General features: G+C 40.5%; 1 protein-coding gene across 3 annotated transcripts in view; it reads left to right on the top strand.

Annotated features, from left to right (window-relative positions):
• The window catches only part of LOC149017574 (nucleoporin (DUF3414)), an 88,718-nt gene that overhangs the window by 18,049 nt on the left and 45,184 nt on the right, over nt 1–25,485 (top strand). For all 3 annotated transcript variants that reach the window (XM_089151908.1, XM_089151907.1, XM_089151906.1), the window contains 4 exons: nt 4,291–4,410; nt 12,429–12,514; nt 12,601–12,711; nt 23,676–23,774. In XM_089151908.1, coding sequence (XP_089008034.1) covers nt 4,291–4,410; nt 12,429–12,514; nt 12,601–12,711; nt 23,676–23,774 — 416 coding nt within the window. The remainder of the gene's footprint in view (nt 1–4,290; nt 4,411–12,428; nt 12,515–12,600; nt 12,712–23,675; nt 23,775–25,485) is intronic.

Genomic DNA, 25,485 nt, shown 5'->3' with positions numbered 1-25,485 from the left:
ATCCCAAATTCATTTGTTCAGTGTTCTTATTTCAATCATATGCTCAAGGAAGAAATAAAATGAAGGTTGACTCTGTTATCTAGGATATTGGATTGTCATTTCCTACTTTAACCATTTCCAGAGTAACTAATGATGACTTTCTAAAACAAAATGAAATATTAAAATCCCTGCACTCAAATGGATAAAGCCTACCTAGTGGAGCTTTTAACTACAGTTAAAAAATTTAACTGATACTTACAACCATAATGCTTAAAACTCACAGCTAGTGAAAGGTATAATATAGAACATTGTGCACTATCCCCTTTGGTGATAAAGCCCAAAGGCAAGTCCAATGCCTGAAAACAATTGTTCTGTTCTTACTGAAAAAGTTCAGCTTTACTGAGGTGCTCCTTCATTGTGGTTAAGGGAAGTGTTTGGTTTGATTATTCTTAAGCTCTTTATGGTTTATCATCCTTTTTAAACAGCAGTTGATTGTGTGGAGCATTAGCAGACAAATGTTTTCCTCTTTTCGGTTGATACCTTTGTCACATTTCAAGTTTAAATTGTGTTTGAATCAGGTTTTAAGAGGCAATTATGCGTTCCTTATTTAGTAAAATTCACGTGACATGCCTGCGATGACCATGTATCCCAAACTGGATCTGTCAAGTAGACAGAATTGTCTTCTCTTTGAATTCATTAAACATAGAAGGCCCCTAACTACAAAGCTATCCTAATGACGGTGACTGCTGGTTCTGGTAGACTCAAGAACCTGTTTGTTTCTCTACTGAATGTTGTCTTTGTTAATTTCTGAAGTTACAGATTTATGGCCACTCATTTTTTCCTTCAAGTTTTATGCCGCTTCTGTAGAGTATTTATCCATATTTCTTCCATCGGGCACCCTGCTTCCCCTTTTACCAGATGGTGTAGGATGGTTTATGTACTCTAATGATGTTTCATTGTGCACCTCATCAAATGCACTGAGCCAAGTCCCATGGAAAAGACAGTCATGGTAGCATAAGATATATGGTTAATCACTGATGAGATTATTTTGAGATTTGATGACTTAAAACCTTGGTGTATCAAAGAAATCATGTACTGATAACTCGCTAAGGCGATAGGTATGTAGGTTTCTTCAAGGTTGATCTTGTTTTGTTTTACTCAATCATCCTTATGCATGCATTGTTTATGAACATAGACCATGGTTCCAGAACTCGCTCTCGACACCCATCTTGCCAAGCCACAAAAGCAAGATCTCGCCATATTGAGTGAGATGTGAGAATTTTGATGGGCTAACTCAAGAGAACTCGAGGGCCCATCTCGGGGGGTTTTAAGGTCTAGGTTAGGCCCAAACTTGGTAGTTAGCCTAATTTAGGCCATTTGAACACACTGATGACCTATATTTGTGAGAAGACAACCCTAAGTATGAGTTCTAACTTGACCCTAAGCTTGAAATCGAAATATTGCAGGAGTGATCATGCAAGGTTATAAAACATGAAATATAGAACTATTAAGACTTAAATGGAAAGCAAGTGATAAGATACATAAAATAACTTAAATAGCAATAAAATTCTGTCCATATTAGTACGACACAACATCACATTCTCGACTCTTGGGAGTACAATAATATAACCATCATAAGTTCATAATAGAAGTTGGGTATGGCTCATGCTTCACAATCTGTCGTCAACGACCTTCCCCCCAAAACACACGGGGGTTGTAGGGCAGCGCCCCTGGGCATGTTGAGGCCTTGTAGGATTTTGGGCCTAGGGATTTCCTTTGCAGTTTGGGCTTGGGCCCATGAATAGATGTTGTGGCCTTGTTTGATCTTCCTTTATTGATGTAGGTGTGCTAAACCTTGTTGTAGGTTAAGATCTGACATCAGTCCAACCAAAAATAGGCAAAAATGGAGGTTTGGAAGGTCTTGGGGAGTTGGGAGGCGAGAGAGAGCAAGACAGGTCAAGATCTCGACCTGTCTTTCTCGAAGAGTTGGCATTTAAAGTGGTGGACCGAGATCTCTGTTGAGATTTCCCTAAGTATATCAAAGGAACCATGTATTGATGACTCGTGAAAGTTGTAGGTATATAGGTTTTATCTGGGGTGATCTTGTTTTGTCTTACTTAACCACTTTATACATGCATAAATTACAGTCATATACTATATATGACTAGGATGTGTCACAAACTATCTGTAATCCTCATTAAATGTTTAGAAAAATTGATAACACAAAGACCTTCTCTTGGGTTGGGTGGCTCTCGGAAACCCTCATAAGCTGGCCAAACTCCCTAGTAGGGGCAATTGGCGCATTTCCAGCTACAGTCCTGTTGGTTTTAAGAGTTGTATTTTTGTTAAGAGTTTGTTATGAGTCAGTTGTGGTTATCTTGAATTTAGCACATGTGCCTTAGAGTTTTAATAAAAAAAGAATTCAGGCATGTGCTTATTTAAGCATGTGTTTTTAGTCTTTTAGATTCCAAATCAAGAGTCCGAGTCCAAATTAGGTGGTGGGATCCTAGTTTGTTAAGGGTTCCCACAAAGTGTTAAAGTCTTTTAGTAGGCTATAAATGTGCCAATTATTTCTTTGTAAGTTTTAGTTTTGATTATTGAATAAAATTGTTAAGGATCATGGTTTCCTAAGTTAAGGAGGCCATGGTTGAGTAAAAGTTTGTTCAAGGATCAGCAGTCTCGCATCGATTTCAGCTTCTTCTTCATTCCAGCAATCTCGAGCTTTCAACATGCGGCCTTTAATCACTTCAGCAGCAGCCAAGTAAGTACAGAATTCCCCCACCCCCATTCCCCACCACCTATCACTCCTGCAGCCCTTCCCCACCCTTCCCCTGTTTTGCGCAAGGTCTAGGACCTCCCTCCCTCCATTGCAGACCCTATCAGGCCTTCCCCACCCCCAAGAACTCTTGTCCCCCTCCCCTACTTCCTGTGACTGCCCACTGCCCCTGCCCTTCCCCACCTCACCCCTAACCCTGCGACTCCCCTACCCTTCTTCTTTCCCAAGGAAGCCTTAGAACCCCATTCTCTGCAACTCCCTGTTCCCAGAATCCCAGCCCCTTAATCCCCCTTTTTGCTTCCCTTAGGATCACACCAACCCTTTGTGATCAGTCCTACTGCTATTCCCCCAATTAAACCCTATTTCCCTAGCCTTGAGAATTTCCTGCACTTCATCTTCTTCCTCTGAATTTTCTGCAACTTTTTTCAAACTTCTGAAAACCTAAAACTACTGAAATTCAGACCTTCCCCTAAGTTCCAGAATCATTACAAGAAGGTCTGAACATTCAGGACAGCAGGTTCAGCCTCTATCCCACCCCTAACCGATATAAACCCCCCCCCCCCCCCCACACACACACAAAAAAAAGTTTTTGGATTTTGGTAAAAATTAAGATCGAGCAAGGCATTACTGCAGAGTTTTAGAGTTTGTAGAAGCATCCTTCACATTTTAGAATAACCTTCCCTAATCGAAACACACCCCCCCCCAAAAAAAAAAAAAAAAAAAAAAAAAGAGTCAAAAAAAGAAAACCTAGTTTTTGGATTTTAGTTAAAATTCAGATCTGACTAAGGCATTACAGCAAGGTTTTAGAGTTGTGGAAGCATCCTTTACACTCTAGAATAACCTTCCTCTTTGCTGGAATTCCTGGGCAGCCCTTAGTTTTAGAGAAATTCCACTACTGCCCCTAAGCATAAATTTGGGTTTACATAAAAAAAATATAGCTTGTTATGTATCCTATCCTTAAGAGGATTATCAAAGAAAAGAAGGCTTATGCTTGGAGCGTCTCCGGAATGTCCCTGGATGGCTCATAATGGAAAAATACTCTTAGTCGAGTCCTGCAGAAAAGGCATTCCATGATAACTTTGTTACCTTTAATGTTTAAATTGTGTTTGAATCAGGGGTTATGAAGCAAGTATGCCTTTCCTTATTTAAAATCTGGTTTCTTCTCTATGGAATGTTGTCTTTGTTAATTTCTCATGTTACATGTTTATGTTCGACTCATTGTTTCCTTCAAGTTTTATGCTCCTTCTGTACAACGTTTACCCATATTTCTTCCATGGGGCACCCTGCTTCCCCTTTTACCAAATGGAATTGTTTATCTGTTTATGTATTCTAATGATGCTTCATTGTGCACCTCATCATTGAATCTGACTTTTAGTTCAGGGGTTTGGACTTGAATATTTTGTTGAAATCAGAGCATAAATAATTTGTTACAGATAACATATAAATGGTACTCTGTGTTATGGTTCTCTACATTTTATCTGAGGTTTATCTGTGATTTTGTTTATTTGCTAACTTTGACATTGTCTTGGTTGTAGTTTACTCAATCTGGAATTCTTGTGTTGTTCCTCCGTTTGGCCCGGGCTTTCTTTTCTAATAGTTATGAGGAAGTGCTTGTTACTCTTGATCTTCTTTGTCGATTGGTATCGTTTAGCATGGTAATGCATCATTGTTATTTCTTGTTTTTTTAATCCTGTAGTTCTCTTTGCTTCTGAACTTGGACTTGGTAATTGCATTTTCAAGTTATGATATGGAATATGGTACTAAATGCTTACTTATCTAGTGTGAGCTTTGCTCATCAGTACAAAAGCCTGTAGCACTGCCTGATGGTGTTATATTGAATGTTCATGAGCCCTTTGGTAGGTGATCATTGCCATTCTGGCTACAGGTATTTGCAGGATAACTTTTTTTTTTTTTTTTTGGGTGAATGAATAATTTAATTAAACAGAACTCAATGAATAATTTAATTAAACAGAACTCCAAAGGAGAAAAACAGCCAAATATGCTACACATCAGGGACAGAAAAAAGGGAGGGGGTGCAGGAGATGCCTCGAGAGGCAAAAATGTGCCTACTCCTCAGGGAATCATCACAGAGACAATCGTAGAGGAACATTTTCCTTTTACATGAAAGGAGATGGAGCCCAAATCTGACGAAAGGAGTCTGGAGTCGGAGGTTCATTTCTTTTGACTTCCCTCCATCCAAGTTTGGTTTATGGTGGCAGGAAAAGCAGGTCTGCCATTGAGGTTAGAAATAGGAGCCTTTAAAGGTCATATCTACCATCCATATCTATTCTCTCTCTTAAAGGAGGATTCTTCTCGGTTTAGGCCTGCATTTAACAAGAACATCCTTCCAGATAGAGCAGCAAGGGGGTATGGAAAGAAGAGATGATCTAGGTCTTCAGTGGCATTCCAATAGAGGGTGCAATTGGGGCAGAGGCGGAGCTACTAACGGGCCGAGGGCCCTGGCCTCCCTTAATTTTTTTAAAAGTTTCCATATACCCTTTATTTTTCCCTTAATTTTCTCTTTCTATGTGTGAAATATAGTATTTGGCCCCCCCTTCCCAAGAATCTCTAAACTTTCTTCTAAAATTTTTAATTCCTTTAATAAAAATTTCAATCTTAAGTTTTTTTAGTTGGACATTTAGAATTTTAGCCATTGATTTTATTAGATCTAATCATAACCATTAAATTTTTTTTTTACTTAATTTATGGAAATTGTCTGTTTTTCACCATATTTGTTAATAGACTTCAAACCTATATTTTCTCCTACAATTTCTCCCTTACCGTCTTTCTTTTATGATTTTTTAAAGTTTTAAATGGTAACAAATCTAATCGTACAATTTTAGCCCCTATGCTTTATTTCAATATATTGTAGTAATTTACCTATAATTGTGTTATCTATATTTTAATCCTCCTATTAATTTACCTATATTTTTATTGTGAGTCCCACATTTGAATGTGATAAAATAGTTCAGAGGTGGGACCCACAGTGGGTCTCAGATAGGCCCACACAATGTGTGGTGAAAGGCGTTAGTGCTTGCCTGACAGGGTGGGGGGGCGTGATCTGGACTCATTATTTGACCCCCCCCCCCCCCAAAAAAAAAAAAGGTTCAATCCTGGCTCCACCTGTGAATTGGGGGGAATCCTGATGTGCAGATGCTGAAGGAAGGCTTTAGTAAGGGGATTTTTGGAGAAGACCCTCCAAACAGTGAATCTGTGCTTGGGGATGTGGCATTTGAACCAAGCCAGATTCTTCCAGTTGACAGAAGGGCTGCTTCGTGTTATGAGCTACCAAGCTGATCTCAGGGTAAACAGGCTGGAGGTGGAGACTTGCCAGATAAGTTCATATGAGCTAGAAGAGTTCCTTTGGATGGTGGGCAGCATGCTCCAAAGGTCAGTCGCTATGGATGTCTAGAGTGAGGGGGATACCGATCACCATTTGGGCCTATACAACCTCTACAAATTTGTGGAGGCCACTGCAATAGAAGGCATTTGAACTGACCTAGTGAAAGATGCTTTGGGTGCTGGTGATCAAGCCTTAAGTCAGTACTTCTGCCATTCCCAATCATAGAGATATTGCCTTGTAGAGCTGTGGGGTCTAATGGACAAGATCTTTGATGTAAACCAGGTTCTAGGGTTTGATGAATTGGGATAATGGCCTAGATCTAGGCCCTCTCCAGGATCTTCTTCCTGAGAATCAATAGTCTTGTAGGGTTTAGAATACCCTAAGGTTGAAGAAAATAGGCTGGTTAAGGGGTTTTAGGGGTGAGAGAGAGGGGTAAGTTTAGATTCGGCTAGGTTTTGAAATTCTGACATGGTTCCATTGCTGTAATTTTATTTTTAGATTGGAAATCAAAAGCTAGGGTTTCTAGGGTTTGGGTTAGGCTTAGGGTTAGGGTCGAGTGTCTATCAGGGTTGAGTGAAGTTAATTTAGAATGGCTTAGGGTTTGGATGAATGGTTGACGAGAATTAGGAATTTGTAATTTTAGGGTTTCAGGGTTTTTGGTGGAGAAGATGGATTGCAGAATTTTCTAGGATTTGGGTTGGTCTGATTTGGCTAAAATGGGAGGGAAGGTTACTAGGGTTAGGAGAATGATGACCGTAATGTTTGGGACATATCTAACAGTTAGAGCCGAAGATCTGACCTTGTTTTAGGTCTTAAGAAAAGGTCCTAAAATTCCAGAAAATTCTGAAAAATTCAGAAAAAGGGATATGGGGATGTGAGGGGATGCTGTTGCAGGGTTAGGGGAAGGGTTAGGGATGATTCTCAATGGGGAAAGGGGCTGTAATGGCAGAACTAGGGCTGGGGTTGGGGGAAGGAAGCTTGCGGATGGGAGAGATGAGAGAGGAGGGGCTGAATTAGGGATGGGGTGTCTTACTTGAAGGATGCATGGGATTCAGTGTCTTCTTCAAATTCTGCAGAAAATTCTCTCTCTAGGCTGCTGCAAGTTCCCCCACAACTCCAAGCACTTAGCTCTTCAATTCTCAATTTCATTCATTGAACATAATTTGATTTGTTACATTGTAGAGAGGCTTAGTTATAGCCTTTAGAAGGAACTTGCACTGAGACTCTATTTTAGAAGACAAATGAAACTGAAATTCCTATTTGACTAAAGACTCTTAGTCTCTTACGCATTCAAGTACTTTATCATATCTCAATCTAGAAGGATCCAAATTGGAAACTAAGAGTAGACACGGAATTGCTGCAAGAAGTAGACTGAAACGAAGGGACTCCCTTACAACTTAGGAATCCCAACCTAACAATGACTCTTCAAGAACTCAACAAATGATGACTCCCAACTCAAAGATAAAATTAGATCTAGTGTCATGCAAACATACAAGGCCCAACTAATCCCTAGGTGGACTCAACTGAAAAAATTGCCAAAATACCCTTATACTTGGACCAAATTGCCTAGGTTTCTGGTAGGGCCACCGGGTACTGATAAGCTCCCTGGGCCTCTTTGGGTGGTCTTGGAGCTGGTTTACATCAATCTTACACCATACCTAGGAAGAATCAGATGGGACAGAAGTTGTCTTGATATATTTGTTTTCCAGGAGGCCAGAATAGAGCCAAGTAACCCAGAAGCTGTCCTCCTTTGTAATCTTTCAAAAGGTAATGCTAGCGGAATTTACATCTTTAGTTTTTCTAATCCTTGACAAATTAGAGACCACCTGATGGGATGAATTAATCTGGTGATATTGGATAGTTCCCATAGGAAAGCTGCCATAATTGATTCCAATGCTTTAATCTCAGTAGAATGGAGGTAGAAGACACCACGGTAGAAGATCTTGCCCTCGGCGAGATATCACCACCTTGAAAAACTGAGATCTCGACCATCTCGGTGAGATCTCGGTTGAGATATGCGATTTTTTGGCATCACCTTGGTGGGTTTAGGGTTCCAGTCGGGCTGAAACTTGGTATTTAGTCTATTTAAGGCCTTTTGAACACATTGGTGGCCTTGGATTTATCAGAAAACAACCCTAAGTATGATTTCTAAGTCTACCCATAGTGTGAAACCAAAATGTTGTAAGATTAGGGAATGCAAGGTTATACAACATGTAATATAGAACCTTTAAGGCATATAAATGAAAAGTAAGTGTATCAAATGCATCAAATAACCTGAATGTCATCTAAAATCCATCCATATGAGTATCGCAATCTCAATTTTCAAGAATAGAATTATAAAATTATACATATATTAGAAGTTCTATATAAGTCATTAAATCATAAGTTCATAAGACAAGTAGAGAATGATTGATCTTCCTTCGATGTTGTAGACGTGCTAAGAGTAGTTGTAAGTGAAAATCCAGCCGAAATCTGCAAAAAAATCAGTGAAAGTTGAGAGTTCCAACAAGATATGGCGAGATCCAGGGCGAGATCTTGAGCGAGATATCCCAACTCTTTGCTCTCGATCTCCATCTTGTCTCGCTTCTTTGAAAAAATGAGATATCTCGCGAGATCCCACCATGGAAGGCACCAGACCAGAAGAGGTGAGTGGCTTTGAAGAACAGATATGATGAGGACCAGTCTGCTGGAGAAGGATATGAACTTGCCTTTCCAAAGGTGCTGTCTTCTCCTGAACTGATCTACATGTGTATTTTTTTTTTTTGGGGGGGGGGGTGTTGGGTTTTTTTTTTACAAGGATGAGTAGTGAGCTGGTGTGACAGAGGCAGTATTTTAGAGTAAGGTTTCCAAAGCGAATCTAGAGATGTTGAGTAGGGATTCTTTGTGATCATTCTGCACTTCAGCCAGAAAAAATGTAGATTTGACTGGGTTAATTCATAGGCCTGTAAAGTTCCCAAAGAGATGGAAGCACCCAAGCATATTTTCAATTGATGTGGGACATGCTTTAGAGAAGATCATGAGGTCATCAACAAAGGCTAAGGGGGTGAGCTTGATGCCTTTGCTTTTTCACATAGGCAGATGAGTGGTTGGTGTGTAGGATTCAATCTGCCTGGGAAGCACTTCCAAAAACCAAAGTGAAGAGGTAGGAGAGAGAGGCCACCTTTGTCTATTGCCCAATGAGGAGGAGAAGTGGTCCATAGGGCTGCCATTAATTATGTCTAAGAGTTGGCAGTGGAGACGCAGGCTTGGATCCAGTGCATAAAGTTTACAGGAAAGCTCATCTTCAACTTGATAATTTTGCTGGTGTCCCATGTCTCTGAGTCAAAAGCCTTGTGGAGGTCTATTTCCAGGAGACAAGAGGAAGGATGAGACTTTCTTTCAAAACCCCTAACCGACTCATGGCACAAGAGAATGTTGTCATTGATGCTTCTACTGGGAATGGAGGCTGATTGGTTTGGGCTGACCAATTCATTTACCACAACCTTGAACTTCTGGCTAAAATCTCTGCAATAAATTTGTAAACAAGATTACAAATAGCAATTAGTCTGAAGTTACGTATAGTGTTGGCTCCTCCCTTTTACAGGAAAAGGCAAAGAAAGATATGATTTATTCACTTGATCTGATCTAGATTCAAGAAGAAGCTTTTAGCACAGATTAGGCACCCTTCGACAATTTCCCAACAGGAGATAAAAAACCAAGGCTAAACCCATCCAAACGAGGAGGTCCCAATAGTTTTTGGGAGTGAATGGCTGAGATAATCTCCTCTTCAGAAGGGATGGGGTGGAGAGAGGGCAGCAGCTCCAAAGGGATGAACTTGTCAATGAAGGAGTCAGGCAACAACCCTTGACCAGTAGAACCTCTGTTAAATAATTCTTTGAAATAATCGGCTGCCAGATCTTTGATATCTTAAACTCTTGGACATTGGAACCATCAGGCTTGTAGAGAAGGTGGAGTTGTGGTTTTGCTTTGCTTTCAGAGACCTGTGGAAGTAAGATGAGTTAGAATGCCCCAATTCCAGCCACTTAATTCTGGATTTTTGCTTAAGGAAGCTTTTTTCTCAAGGCAAGGATAACTGAGTGCTCCTGCGAGGCAGTCTTCTTTTCTTCAGCAAGAATAGAATTGAGTGGGTCACTTTGCAAGCCTAGCTGTAGGGAGGAGGGCTTCTCCTGACGGTAAGAACACCCTCTGGGAGATGTTTCCAAATGTGGAGTTCCAATGCTTTAATGCTGCTTTTGCATTCTCAACTTTTTTGCTAGGGCAATTAGAGGGTTGAGAACGCTTGCACTGGCTTGTCCCAAGCTTCTTTCACTGTAGGCAGGAAGGTGGGATAAAAGGACCACATATCAAAGGATCTCAAAGGCTTGGGTTAAAGGAGATATGCGGCCACACAAGGAATGATATAGAGGAGGTCTATAGTTTCCGGGTTCCTTCAAAGTGGCATGTGTAGATGGGAAGGGGGAGAACAACTCCTCATTACCCAAAACTCTGTCAAGTTTGCTTTGGTTATTGTGATGCCAACCCTCTTATTGTTCCAGGTGAGCTTGAGAGTAAAACATCTGTTATCTGAGACACCTAAGTGTCATCCAAGCAGGAGTTGAAGTCTTCAATGGCTTTGGTGTCCAGGTGGTGCCCTTCAATTTTCTCGTGGCCAAAGTGAATCAGTATTGAAGTTTCCTCCTATCCCCCATGGGTTGTTTGCAGTCCCGAACGTCAAATGACGAAGGACATCCCAGGGAGGTTGCCAAGCAGGAGCGGAGTTCATTGCATATAACACAATTGAGGAGAAAACAGTAACTCCCGGATTTGAATAGAGTGATGAATATACTGGGTAGAAGAGGAGAGAAGTTGGACCTTGATACTTGTTGGGTGGCATAAGGTCCAAATACGCCTGTTATGGTGATGGGGGTTAGTTTGGTTGGAAGTGCCAGCCTGGGACAATAGCATAGGTAATGCAAGAGTTTTTTTTTTTACTCCCCCCCCCCCCCTCCTCCCTTTCTTCTCCTCCTCCCTCCCTTCCATTAAATGTGGGTTTCAAAGACAATATTAGTCTAAGTGTAAATCAACATAGAAGAGGGGTGGGAGGTGGATAGGTTGAACTAGTTGGTTTTGCCATTTTAAATAAAATAAGTTGGAAACTGAATTTCAAGTGGAGGAAACAAAAGCAAGACATAGACAAGGCAAGATTCATAGTGGTTCAACTCTATTGAGTCTACATCGACTCCTGTCTAACCTTAGAGAGAATTCTGAATCCCTTTCGATAGAATAGGTAGGGAAACAATATTTTTACAGTCTGTTCAGGATAGGGGAACCTTTACAATCTTGACTGGCAAGAGTACTCAATATCTTACAGATGAGAGTCTTTGTACCTTCCCCTAAGAGTCTAGGGTCTAGATACAACAATCAATTAGACAATTAAAGAATAAGAAAGATGTTACCTAGTAAGGGTGTGGGCCAATACCCTTGAGTGTATGATGATACGAATGATATGAGGGATGCACATAGGTCTTCTTCACTTGCTTCAGGAAGGGCTCCTTGAGTTCTACATCTCAAGCTCTTGATAGAGCAATTGAGCTCGAAAGGGCTTCTAATTCTTAGAGAGAAGGGGCTAGAAAGACACAAGAAGTGTTAGGCTGATTAGTGTCTTGATAATTTCAAGTACGAGTGTCATTATGAACCCTATTTATAGCCAAAAGTAGGGACTACTTTGATCCCAATGGACAGAAAACTGTCAAATTTTTGATAACGATCAACTTGTACACTTTTTCAGTTGACCTACAGAACTAGCCATTTGAAATGTATCTGTTGGAGCCTTTGTGGGCCAGACGGTTGATTGACGATCTGCAGAGCAATTTTCAGCCAGACAGTCACAACCGTCAGGATTCTAACTTTGATGGTTGATCAGGCCAAACGTCTTGATGGTCAACCTGCTCTTCGACCGCCACCTTTTTAGGGCAATTTAAAAATAGTTTTGAATTCTGTGTTATCTTTTAGGTGATGATGAGGTTTATAAAGGTTTATTGGTTGTTGTTTAGGTGATGACAATCTTGAATCTCCTGATAATTATTATATTGATATTCACAAGTCACGAATGATTTGGGGAATTAAGCTTATTGTCTATGTAACGCAGCCCCTTATATCAATAGATTCGCAGACAAGTTACAAATACACTGACAGGGGAACATAAATAAGTCCCACAGACAATTATACTCTTTTACTGATATTACAGTAATAAAGTCCTCTCTTTCTGGAATCCTATAATTGATGTCAGTCTTTTTTTGGGTATTATTATTCCATTGTTAAGCTCAATCTAATGTTCTCTTCAATTTTTAGGCTGTATGTTTTGATTTGGTGGACCTTGAAAACAAATCCCGTACTCAAGCTGCTTGCGTGGATGGGCACAGACAAGAGAGCATGCAGTATTGCAAAATTCACTATCTCCTTTCTTATTTATCTAGATAATTTATACTTATAATTTTCTTCTCCATACCTCTTTATGTTGTAGGATTGATGTGGTAGGGATAATGTGCACTTTGGTTAGAAGTATGTCTCCTAATGCTATCAGTGCAAGAGTGATGTCTATGAGCTTCAATATCATGGCTAAGATGTTCAAGTGGTAAGCAACCTCTGTTTCTCTTTTGATGGCTCATATGCTTAATTTTATGTGCATTTGTTATTATGTGCTGTTTCTTTACTTCATTTTAACATGATTACTTTCAGTTAATACCACATTGATAATACTTAAGCTCATTTTTCTGTACAAATTATAACTTTTGTTCATGGGAGTTTATATCTTTAGAAGATAGTTTTGTTCTAGACAGCAGATTTGTTAATTGGAACTTCATATGAGTGATATTAGGTCTGGAAGATGGTTTGACAGGATAACAAAGTTTGAATGAATTTGTTTTTTAATTTTCTGTTATGTCAAATTTATAATTTGGTTAAATTAAATGTACCTTCCCTAAAGTAAGGTGTAATTCCATTTCTACTCTTACAATTTACACATATCTCCCCTGCTTTCCAACTTAATTGATTGCTAACCTATTTATGTTCTGTATGGAGAAGTTGCGTAGGGGTCTTACTCTAAGGTCACAATGATGCTGAATGCTTTGAAATTTGCCAGAAGATTCATGAACTATAACATAAAGAATTATCTCTATCTTAGTACTACGATAACATTTGTGCTTATTGGCAGACCTTGGGATTTTATGGGAGATTACTTTGACTCGTGATATGAATCCTAAGGCCTTTTGCAAATGGGAGGATGAGCTATCCATTAATGTTTTTTGGCTGGTTTGAACATGGGGCATTCTTGGCATCCAAGTCCTGGGGGCCTTGGATACTTTGGTTGCCAGCAGTTCGATGCCTTGCTTGCCTAGGTGGGTGCCTTGGCCTTGGAAATAATGGTTGTATGTGTAATAGTGAAAACTGTTGGGAAATGACCAAGAAACTCCTACTCACTAGCTTGAGCCAGTCATCAGAATCAGCCAAGAAAAATTAGTTTAATGGCGAATGACCAGCTTAAGTCAGTTGGCGAGGATCTTGGCAATGGATTTGCAGTTAAGGTCAGATTGGAGATGTGATCGGATGTGAACGAGGTTGGAATGATAGGAGGCAACATTAGAGGAGATGTTACAGAAGGTCTCAAAATTCCAGTGCATGAACTTGATGCAGCCAGCATAACCATCACCAAGTTACTGTTCATGCTACAGTAAAACAAACAGTAAACCTGTGAGATTTTTCTTCAGATTTGGTGGTCCTCAAGTCCAGCTTGCAAGAAAATGAAATAGGAGATGCTGTTTCATGTGGGAAGTTTTAAAGATAAGGTAGGATTTTATTATTTATTTATTGGGATAATTATGTAAGCATAAATTTAGCTTGTGTAGATTAAGTGAGGGTTATTTTAGTTAATTTAAATTGCTAATCCTGGTTTCATTGAGGTACGTTTCTCTTACTATTTAAAGGCTTAGATTAGATAGAGCTTGGTACACTAGCAGCCCCCTTCTCTTCTCTTATTCTTATGAGTATTTTCTTTCACTCTTCCCTTGCTACAACTCTACTCTTTTCAAGTTTCCCCTTCATCCTTGTCTTCTCTGTCCTTCTTTCTTATCTTTTTTGTCGCCCATTATAACTGATGTGGACAAGGGTCACTCCTCTGGCCAAAACCCTTCTGTGGGCCCCAAGGCCACTCCAAGGTGGCATACCTGGCATTGACCGAACCCACAAGCAGGGGTATTTTGGTCAATTCAGCCCTAATCATCTGCTGAAATTTAATTTTCAGACTCCAGTCTTATCTGAAAGTCCTAGTTTGATTTGTTAGTTGAGTTCTTGAGTCCTTAGGAGTCTTTCTTTAAAGTATGACTCTTATAGATAAGTGAGTCTTTTATTCCAAGGAGAATTCCTTTAGGTGGCTATTTTTTAGTTGTAAACAGGGTATCCGAAGTTATAAAGGAAACCCTAGTTAAGTTGGTTTCTAAGTTTTAGTTGATTCTAGATAGAATCCCTTAGTTTTAGTTAAGTTCTTCCTTTTTGATGTAAGGCTATAAATAAGCCAGTCTGTGGTTGTAAACTTTAGCATGCATTGAATAAGGAATTGATATCTCTTGTCGAAAATTGGGTTGTAGGCCTTGTGGCCTTCTTGCAAGGGCCACGGCAGATTTTCTAGTATTCTTGCCTTCCAAACATCTCAGAGATAGATATAGAGGTAGGAATTTCTCGAACGAACCGCACTCCTTCATATACGTCAGGAGTCCATTGATGTCAATTGAAGCATCTTGATTCAAGAACCAGCGGCATTCATCTTCTTCTGGCAGCCTACAAGTAAGTGCATACACCCCCAGCCCCTTCCCCTTCATCCCTAGCCAACACAGCCCACCCCAACCCTCTCCTTTCCATCGCAGCCCCTTGCTGTCCCCCCTTCCCTCTTGTGGCTGCAAAAAAGCCCTCCCCCTTCTTCTCTTTCTGGCGGCAGCCTCTTCACGCCTCTTTCATTCTGTTTTCCTTTTTTCTTTCTGAAACTTGTGGGCCTGCCGCAGGATTGAAATAGAAAAGAAAGAAAAAGAAGGAAAAAGAAAAAGAAAGAAAGAAAAAGACACAGAGAAAAGAAAGAAGAAGAAGAAAATCAAGAATCTTGAAAGAATCTAGTAAGAACACCCCCTCCCCTTGCTGCAAGGTTCCCCTACTGCTTCTTCCTTAACCACAAGCTTCCCTTCCCTTCCCCTTTCTACCCAAATCGCAAGCTTCCTACGCCTTCCAAGATAATTTTAGGTAACTCTATAACAGCCCACATCTTTTCCATCTATCTCCAAATTATTTAACTAGACTATTTCTCTCCCACTCCCCTTTTGGGTATCCCAAACCTTTCCCATACCCAATCCCAGACTTCCCTTCCCTTCCATTTACAATCAATTATAGGTAAAGACTGATCTTCCCACCATTCCCAATTAATTTTATTAAAACCGTAAGCCCTTCTAGGACCCTCACATAAATTCTTTAGAGATCCTAATCCTTTCCTTAACATCCAGGACCGAATTCGAGCTACCCACTAATCAATAACTTTACCCTTAGATATTTATGTATCTCAATTACACCCATTGGAGCCTTAAACTACAGTGGCGTTTATCATTAATCATTCTCAAGACCCTCCCTAGATCCCCATCCTTCCCCATTGGTACTAATATCTGCTGGTTCAAAAGAAGATTATCTTGGGCGAACCCTTAATTTTGGGGAATTCATCCAAGAAACCCTAACCCTAAAATCGGGTTCACATTAGTAACTCCTTTGGTGCTCTAGAGCCCTCTAGCAAAGGTAGGGAGAAGTAGTGGACCAGTTTTGACCAACCCTCAAGGACTTGAGGAGGAAAGGACATTTGGGAGGCATATCGAAGAACTTGAAAGTTTTAGGACCCTAGGTTGTAGGCGGGATGGAGAAAGAGATGGCATGGGCTGTGGTTGGAATGGCTGGGAGGATGAAGGATGCGTGGGAGGAGGTGAAGGTAGAGAGTCATGCTTCATTGACTAGGAAACAATCAATTCTATCGGCAATGCATCAGCACCAGGTCTTTGATTGTGCCAAAGTGAAGGGGACCTTGACCAATTGAGAATCTGAGATCATTGGTGTTGAGAGATTCACAATTATTGGAAGCCTCAATCACATGGGTATCGATGGGAAACCACTAGCTTTCTCATCAGCAAACCTAACCACATTGAAGTCACCTCCCGCATCTGAAGGGAGGGAACTGAAAGATCCATTGAAAAGGGTCAAAATTCGATCTTGGGGAGCTGGCACATAGTGCAGTTGAAGGAATAGATAATGGAAAGGGAGAAAGGAGAATAGGAATTTGGGAAGGAAAAGGAAGGTGAATAACTTTGGAGGAGGTGAAGGTGATTTGAATTTTGAGGGGGGGGGGTCCTAGAGGATTCATATACAACCATTATGGTAGTCGTCATAGTTGGATAAAAAGGACCAAGAAGGTGATTCAGGAAGCAATACGACTGGCATTATTTTGTTGCACTCAAGTTTCCAGGAACGTGTGAAAGGGGGTTGGTGGAGATGATGAGGGCTTCGACGTTAGCCTGTTTGGCTAGGGAATTAAGATCTTTGATGTTCCAAATGATGGCATCAAACATTGAGATCAATGAAGGATTGAGAGACTTAGGGAGGTAATATATGGTACCTTGACTTGCTCGCCCATATCTAGATTCCAATCACAAGGGGGTAGAATTGAGAAATCCATCCTACAAAATAGGGTCTTGGTCATAAGAAAGGGGGAGGGGGTCTCATCTAGGTGGATCAGTTATTTGTTCCAGTCTTATGGTCCTTGATTGCATATAATTTCTATTTCTCTCACTCAATGGTGCATTTTCTCCCCAAGTGACAGATATGTATGTGTGTGTGTGTGTGTGTATAGCCGGCATGCTTTGACCTTAGCTCTACTGAAGAGCAAAGGGGCAGGCACCACCGGACCAGCCAAGCGACCTATGTAGTCTCGGCAGCAAGCCTATTTTCATGATCAATGTCCGCCTTCTTGTAGCTGATGCCACCTTTTACCAAGGTAAAAAATTCGATCGAAATGAACATTTCGACCTTGGAAAAGGTCGAAATTTCGAGGTTTCGGTCGAAATTTTGACCGAAACTGGATACTTTTTTCCTGATTCTTGAAAACTCAATTTCGAGCCTCAAATGCACTCAAATTGATTTGGATTTTTGCATACTAGCTATTTCAAGCATAATAAACACTATAATAACTACTAGTTTACTAAAAAACTACTGGAAATGTAACATCCAACATTCCAAGTATATAGTACATGAATCAGAGAAGAAGCTGTATTGTTATTACTTACGAGTTACAAGTCTATTCTATTCAAGCCTTAAGGTCTCCCTCTTCCGTCTGCACCCCATACAAATGACAATATAACTCCCATGATGTTTGCCCCCGCCCCATATAGTTTTGGACATAGTCAAAAACTGCACCTCTGTATGTGGCCTCATCCACATGCATAAGATTCCCTAACGGTGGGAAGTTGTGAATCTCCAAAGGAACTGGTGGTGGTGGGCCTTGTTGCTGTGGAATAGTGTGGAAGATCTGCTTAACAAATGAAAGACCACTCTGCCCCTGGCTCTCAGGACTAGGAGAAGGATAAGGATACTGATAAGGTCGCAGTGGCTGACTCCGATAATCGACAGTGGGAGGGACACCATAAGCTCCATAGGCCGCTCCATAACCATAAGGCTCCAGTCGTGGCTGACTGGCCTGACCCTGAATCTGATAGCCAGGAGGGACACCATATGGTCCATAACCATAAGGACCATAACCATAAGTCGACTCGGTAGAACCAATACTCTCCACAGCAGTATCATATGAGGACTCTGCAGGCCTATGCCATCCGGATCCTCTGGAGGTGGAGGAGTCTCTAGCATCATCAATGCTCATCGATCTCATAGATCCCACCAAGCTCTCGGCATCGGATGGACGGTAGGACCTATATGATGGCGTGTCCTCTGTGCTCCAACCATGCTGTCTCCCCTTCCCCTTCCTCGAATATGTAGAGGAAACATTTTTGCCTTGAGATGCAGCTCCAGTATGGTCTGAATCCGTGTCGCGTGGGTGAACCGACTCTCTCCTGTGAATCTCGGTGGTCGTCCTCCCCCCCCTTGACTCTCACGTCCAGCAGGTGGTGGTGGTGGTGGTGGTCTCTCCCTAGGATCAGCTAAATCCTGATCACAAGGTCCCACACTCTCCTCATCCCCTCCATCATCACCATCACCATCACCGTCATCATCACCACCATCGCCGGAGGCTTGAGTCACCTCATCCTCAGTGTCGGACCAGAAAATCAAATCCTCACTCTGGGTGGATGCACTAGGGTGTGGCACGAAGGGACGGGCGGGCTCTGCATGTGGCCTCCCCTCCTGGGCCATGAAGTCCCCCACATCAGCCCCCATCTCCTCTGCAATCTGACTATTGGGAAGACCTCCATCCTCATCCAGCAATCCGTCTCCACTATCCCTAATCCAGTCAACTACTGGGTTATCATCATCATCCATCTCAAATATGTCGGCCAACTCGATATTGGTGCTCTCTCTGTCCATCTCCTGTTTAATATGATCCTCTCTCAGTCTCATATTGTAGTGTAGGTAGACAAGGTCCTCTAGACGCTTCACACCCAATTTGTTGCGCCTCTTCGAGTGAATGAGGCTGAAGGTGCTCCAATTTCGCTCACAACCAGTGGCAGAACATGTTTGGGAGAGCACTTTGCTTGCAATCCTACTCAAGTTGTGTGAATCACGTCCAAATTGCAACCACCACTCAGCTGCAACAAACATAGACTCCAAGTCATTTTAATACTTAAATAACTAAATTAAAGATAGAATATAATAATTAAATGTATAATGAAATAAATGAATGAACTTACCCGCAGGGGGGGTTTCCCGTCCCGATACGGCCACAGCACGACCGAAGCTCCCAGTGGCATCCCTAAAAGCCTTTATCTAATATATAAAGAGAAAAAACAATAACTAGTTAGTACTTAGTAGTTACTAGGTTAATGACTTAGTATAAAACTACGAATTGTGAATATCAAATGATTCTAATCACTATCTCACCTCCATAAGGATGACTGCTTGTTTAGCTGTATCCGGTTCGAACTTCTCCACTACAGTTTGGACAGCATCCATCAAATCTTGCCTCATCCCAAGATTGTCCTTGTAATGGTACTTGGGATTTAAATAGTATGCCGTGTAAGAAAAAGTATGTCATAAAAGGGAATAGTTAATGCTTAAGCCTTAATAGTGTGATAACATAATGAAAATTAAATTAAATACTAGACTTAAGTACTTAACAACTTAACAACTCACTAGCCTTATGCAGTGGATGCTGCAACATAGACTCCCATCTACTATTGATGATTTGAAGGACTTTCTTGTTGCCACGTGGGTGGACCTGAGCAACTTGCTGCTTCATCCTATCTACTGCAGCAAATATGTGTGCTAGAGTAGGTTTTCTTTGCTGATCTACCATCCTCAACACATTCACCACAGGCTCAAGCATCTTCACTACTATCCTCACATTGTGCCAGAAACTCTCATCAAGGATAGTCAACTGAGCTCTCCTTCCTCCCACCGATGAAGAACCCTCCCAGTTAAACCACTCCTCTGATGCAAACATACTCCCTAAGGCCAGTCTTCTTACTCTCAAAGCTCTGCAGTGCTATCCAATTAGTAGCAAATCTGGTTATGCCTGGTCTCACTAACTCACCCTGACACTTGTCCCTCATCATCCTTAATGCATATGTGTGGTTATATATGAAGGTGCTAACGAGCTTGGTCCACCGTATTCTTCACAACCTTGACCTTTCCAATCTCCTTCAACATTAAGTCAATGCAGTGAGCAGCACAAGGAGTCCAAAAGAGCCTATATCTGTCCATCCATCAAGGCATCAAGCCATCAATACAAAGTTATAAAGTGTACATGTATATGTGTAATGTAAATATATGTATTTACAAATGAAAATTAATACTATATGTTTAGACTTTAGATACCTGGAGTTCTCTTGCATCTTCAACTCAGCTTTCTTGTAGTTGGAGCCATTATCAGTCACAATTTGAACTACATTTTCCACTCCAACCTCCTTCACCACTTGCTTCAGTAATTTGTAAATGTATTTTGCATCCTTCTTCTCACTGGATGCATCTACTGACTTGAGGAACACTGTCCTCCCATCACAATTCAACATGAAATTGATGATGGACTGTCTAGTGGGACCAGTCCAACCATCAGCCATTAGAGTCACTCCATAATGATTCCACATGGGCTTTAATCCCTTAATGTATTCATTTATGTCCTCTTTATGCTTAGGCAAATACACATTATATATCTCATATGGAGTGGGGCCCTGTACACCACTCCTAGCCCTGCCTATCTGCTCAATCATATCTCTGTAGTAGGGTCCCTGAGCTGTATGTGCTGGAACACTATGGTAATGCGCCCATTTGGAGAAAGCCATCCCCACTTTCTCCTTCACACTCCCCCATAAGTGCTTCAACTTTCTCTGTTTATGCTCAGGCTCGCAAATAGGGCCGGATCATTGTGAAGAATCTCAAGATCCGGATCTGTAGGATGTGCTGAGGAAGCTCGACCCCTTGTAGGGGCCCGTGGGATAGGAGCCTCTTGCCTTACACTCTGAGACCTCCTTATAGGGACTTGGGAGCCACCTATGCCTCCCATACCTACTGGCTCTCTAGAGGACCCACAACCCAAACCCCTCTGTTGCCTCCTGATGTCATCAATCCTCTGTTGCTCCCTACTCATCATCATCGCCCTCCTCGCCTGATCGGCCTCCGGATCGGGGTCACTTCTCTCCGGCTCATCCCTACCATAACCCTCGGGATCCGGAAGGTCATCTAAGCGAGCATCCTCGAACTCATCCCTCTGTGTTCTCTTCTCTTTCCTCTTTTGCTTTCCACCACTAATATATGAGGCCATTGCCCTCTTGGCCTCTACAGGCACCTTTGGGCACCCTGTTACATCCCTGTTGCCACCAGCTAGATGCACCTTCAATCTAGTGGCCCCACCTCCTCCTATTTGTTTCTTGCAAGAATTACACTCACTCTTCCTCTTATCAGCTGTCAGTGGCCTCCCATGATCCCAAGCTATGTCTGACATCTTTAAAATAGAGTGCCTGATACAAGAAACACACACTAAGTATCTTGAAAAGCTCCACAATATGCTCCAAAAATGACATACATGCTTTTAATAATAACCTCCTATTTTTAAATATATAAAAAAAATATGTATAACTATATAAGTATTTTTTAATATATAAATAATTTTAAAATATATAAAATACACACTAACTATCTTAAAAATATCCACAACATGCTCAAAAAATTGCATACATGCTTCCACTAATACTCTCCTATTTTTAAATTTAAAACAGAAATTAATTATTTTTTTAATATTTAAATAATTTTTTAAATTATTTAAATATATATTAAATACAGTAAAATTACATAATTAACAGAAAAAAAAATTAATTCAACACCATTACAGCAATATGGTGTCTCAACTCTCACATACATCCATTTGAAGCTTATACATGTACTATAAATAAACATTTTTAACAATATACATAATTTAGTAATAATTTTTAATAACAGAAAAATAAAAAAATAGTAGGAAGAATCAAAAAATAATTTTGACACTACAAATTCATAGATCATCACTCTAAAGTAAACATATATAAATTTGGAAGCAATCAACATGATTTAAGGCACAAATGAAACAAAAATCAAAAAATGAGGAAGTTGGTTACTCACCTTGCAAGATTTGAGAAAATGCACAAATGGAGGAGCAAATCAAGTGTTTGAAGGAAATGGAATACTAGAAATTAGGTGTAGAATGGGATGACAGCAAGAGAAATCAGCAAAAAATGCAAAATCAGGTCGAAATCTCCTAGGCGATATCGCTCGAAACAGTCGAAACTGACGGTAGGTCGAAAATGAGCTCGATTTTGGGTATTTTAAAGCCTATGCAAGTGTCGTTTCGGCCCGATATGGTATCGGGCCGAAATTTCGACTCGTATCGACCGAAATTTCGGTCGATACGAAACGAAATGGATACTTTTCGTGCCTACTACTAAATTTCGTTTCGAGTTGGATTTTTGCAGGCATGTCGATCGAAATTTCGACCATTTCGATCGAATTTTCTTCCATGCCTTTTACAGACCTTTCTGTCTAAATGCTCTCGGAATTCTAGACCACACAACCTTTTCAGGGTCGGTGCCAAGGTGGGCAGTCCTTTGCCTTACCAATGGAAGGCTACTCCTCGAAAACAAATATAATCCACAAGGGATCAACAGTTTCGGAAGCACCCAATGGATGCACTTATATTTGGAAAAGTGCTTTATCCCAGATACATGCATATCTGTTTCCTTGGCCTCATTGGAAATGGAATTGTCTTTGAAATTATCAGTCCTTGAGGCCTGAATAGGCCACAGCTTAAAAATGTAAATTGGTAGGAATCCCAATTGCAAAATGGATCTAGAAAGAGCCACACTTGCTTGGCAGGTGCTGACTTTTCATTTGGTTATGATCATGGTTCAAGATCTCAATCTTGAGGCTCATCTTGCCAGCTTAGAAAAGCGAGTTGGTTTGAAATTCCCGTTTGTTGGTGGGATTTCCCAAAATCGAGGGTAGTAGGGGTCATTTGCTTTGAAACTTGCTGTCTAGCCTATTTCAGCTCCTATGAACACACTGGTAGCCTCAGATTTATGAAAAAAATAGCGTAAACATGAGTTCCAATTCGGACCCAAGTGGGAAACAACTATGCTGAAGTGAAACCTTATGTTGGCCTATTTTATACATCATATATTCATAAATTAATGCTCAAAATTCAGATTTCAAGCAACTCTAATGCATTAAGCATGTTCATAGTTCAAGTTACAAAGTTCAAATGGTAATCCAATCATGAAAATTACAACTCGAAGAGTCAATACTTGAGACCCTGTGTGCTAAGCCCATTGTCTCATCTCACTCATCATCTCATCATGCTAAATGGAAAAAGAGCGATATCTCGCTGGATCTCGAGAGTTCTATCATGGTTATATAGGTGCTGTTCCACAGTAATGCAAAAGAGGGGAAAAAAGGAAAATCCTGAAACATTAGAAAGTCTTGAAGTCATCTTCTTCCATTCTGTCTGAAGTGGGTGATCCTTGGCGCAGCAGTATAGTTGTGGTATTGCAACCATCTGGTTGTGAGTTCAGAACATGAAAATAAACTCTCTGCAGGTGCACCCACGAGGTTGTCAGTCTGTCTGTATTTGACTCCCAGTCCTGCAGTTGCAGGAGCCTTATGCACTGGGTTGTTCTTTGATGTTGGTGGTTGTACCCTTTCTGTTTTTACGAATGTGTAACTGCATGCTTGTTTTGATTCTATTCTTAAATATTTATGTATCAATTGGTGCACCAATACATGATGATTTGCATCAGCAGTTTTCTTAAATTATATATATATTTTTTCCTTGCATATGTTTAAGGTGAGGGCCAAGTTGATGGTTTATTTTCCCTGGTCTTTCTGTTGCAGCTTACCATCTCGTGTTGGTCCATTGGTTTTGAAGGCAAATATTTTTGATATGCCTGTGAAGGGAAATTACTTAGATGTGAATAACTATCAGTCATCAAGGTAAATTCTTCATCAGAGTAATGATATAATTTTTGATAAAGAAAATTGGAGATTCAATGGGTTAAAACCTAACCCTATTGCGTGCAAGGGAATGATATCTACCATCAGTGATGAAATTGCCAAGACAAAATGAAAATGCTATGAAAGTCCAGCGTGCATTGCCCGTTGGATTGCCATTGGATTCTTATATATTAGATTACTGGTGGTATAATTTTCTGTATGTATGATATTTCCATGTTAAATATCAGGACTACTACCATACGGTGATAGTCTTTTTTGGTTCTAATTCTTAAAGGTTTTCTCTCTTATTCACATTTTATTTTAGTTTCCTGTTGTGGTTAGGCCGGAAAAGATGAAGGCACAGCCGCCACAGGTGAAGATAGTAAGATCAAGGTACAACTTGCAATTAAAGTTAAAAACTTTCATCCTGTTCCAAGCATATTAATATTATACACTTGACAACAATTGAGTCCTTAGAGAATTACATAAACTCACTTCATCATTGTACGCCTTCCGAATGTGACAAATCTCAAAGTATCAACGTTCTGGTCTATTCCCTGGTAGCTTTTATAAAAGTTTTGTATTAAAAAACAGAAGATAGAAGTTTAGTCCTCTGATTTATCAGCTTTGAAGGCTTACTTTGATGGAGTGGGCTTATGTAATTTGAAGGAGATGTAAGTGTATGGTGTGAACTTGGAACAGAGTGCATGTTTAAATTTCTTGTGCAAATTGTACCTTGATCTTGCGATCTTCACCCATGAGGGCTATGCCTTATCCTTTTCTGGGCATAGCTTAGATAAGAGGTGTTAGTGCAACATACTAAAATTCCTGTCGTAATTTTCGTTTTAAGTTTTTATCTTTAGTGACAAAATTCTTGTATGACAGAATAGTCTATTGTCCAGTCCTCTTCTCATCTTTTCTTCTTTTTCCTCTGTAGATTGCTTTATCAACCTTTATACTTGGCTGCGGCTGTTGTACAAAATTTCACATTGCTGTTCCTCTCTCTTCTCTTGAATAATCAATGATTTAACATACCATGATCCTTTGATGGTGACTACTTTTCTGTGAAGACTTTTAGCCTTTTGAGTCTTGAAAATCTGGAATAATCACTGTGAGGTTCCCTCAAACTAGAGAAGGCCGCCAGGGCTTCCGCTAGCACCTTCACACTCTTCATGGTCAAGATAGATAGGAAGGAGATGGATGTAACGATCCTTTTTATTTAAGTGCACCTTTGTTTTAGTGGATTGAAAGTTTGAAACCTCCTGCAAATACAGTCATTTACGAATCTGTTTTTCCCTGCCAAAAATAATGGAAAATGGTTGGTCCTTTGATCCTTGTCTACAATAGAACACTGGAATGCATTGCAGAGGTCTGGAAACTGTCAGACACAAAAAACAATTGGTGAATAGTGATTTTCCAGTGAATATTCAAATTATCTTTTAGTGGGTTACCAATCTACTAGTTGTACCTTAATAGGCTCTTTGGAGTATGTATGAAAGACTACTTTTACCCATGAAGTCTGTGACTCTATTCAAGCAGTTTATCCACTGTTTCTTGGTGAATAAAATAGTCATCACCAAAACTCAGGAAAGGGGAAAAAAAGATAGGGGAGGGAAATATGGAAGGGTGGAGGAAGGAGAACAAGGGGTTGTTTGGGGGGGGGGGTGAGAGGGGGATAGAGAGATGTAGGAAGCTGAAATACAGAGTGCTA

This window comes from Hakea prostrata, chromosome 4 (genome assembly GCF_041222555.1).
Source record: "Hakea prostrata isolate BN-2017 chromosome 4, UWA_Hpros_2, whole genome shotgun sequence".
NCBI lineage: Eukaryota > Viridiplantae > Streptophyta > Magnoliopsida > Proteales > Proteaceae > Hakea > Hakea prostrata.
Note: the sequence above shows the minus strand (reverse complement) of the source record. Positions and strands in the feature narration are given on the sequence as shown.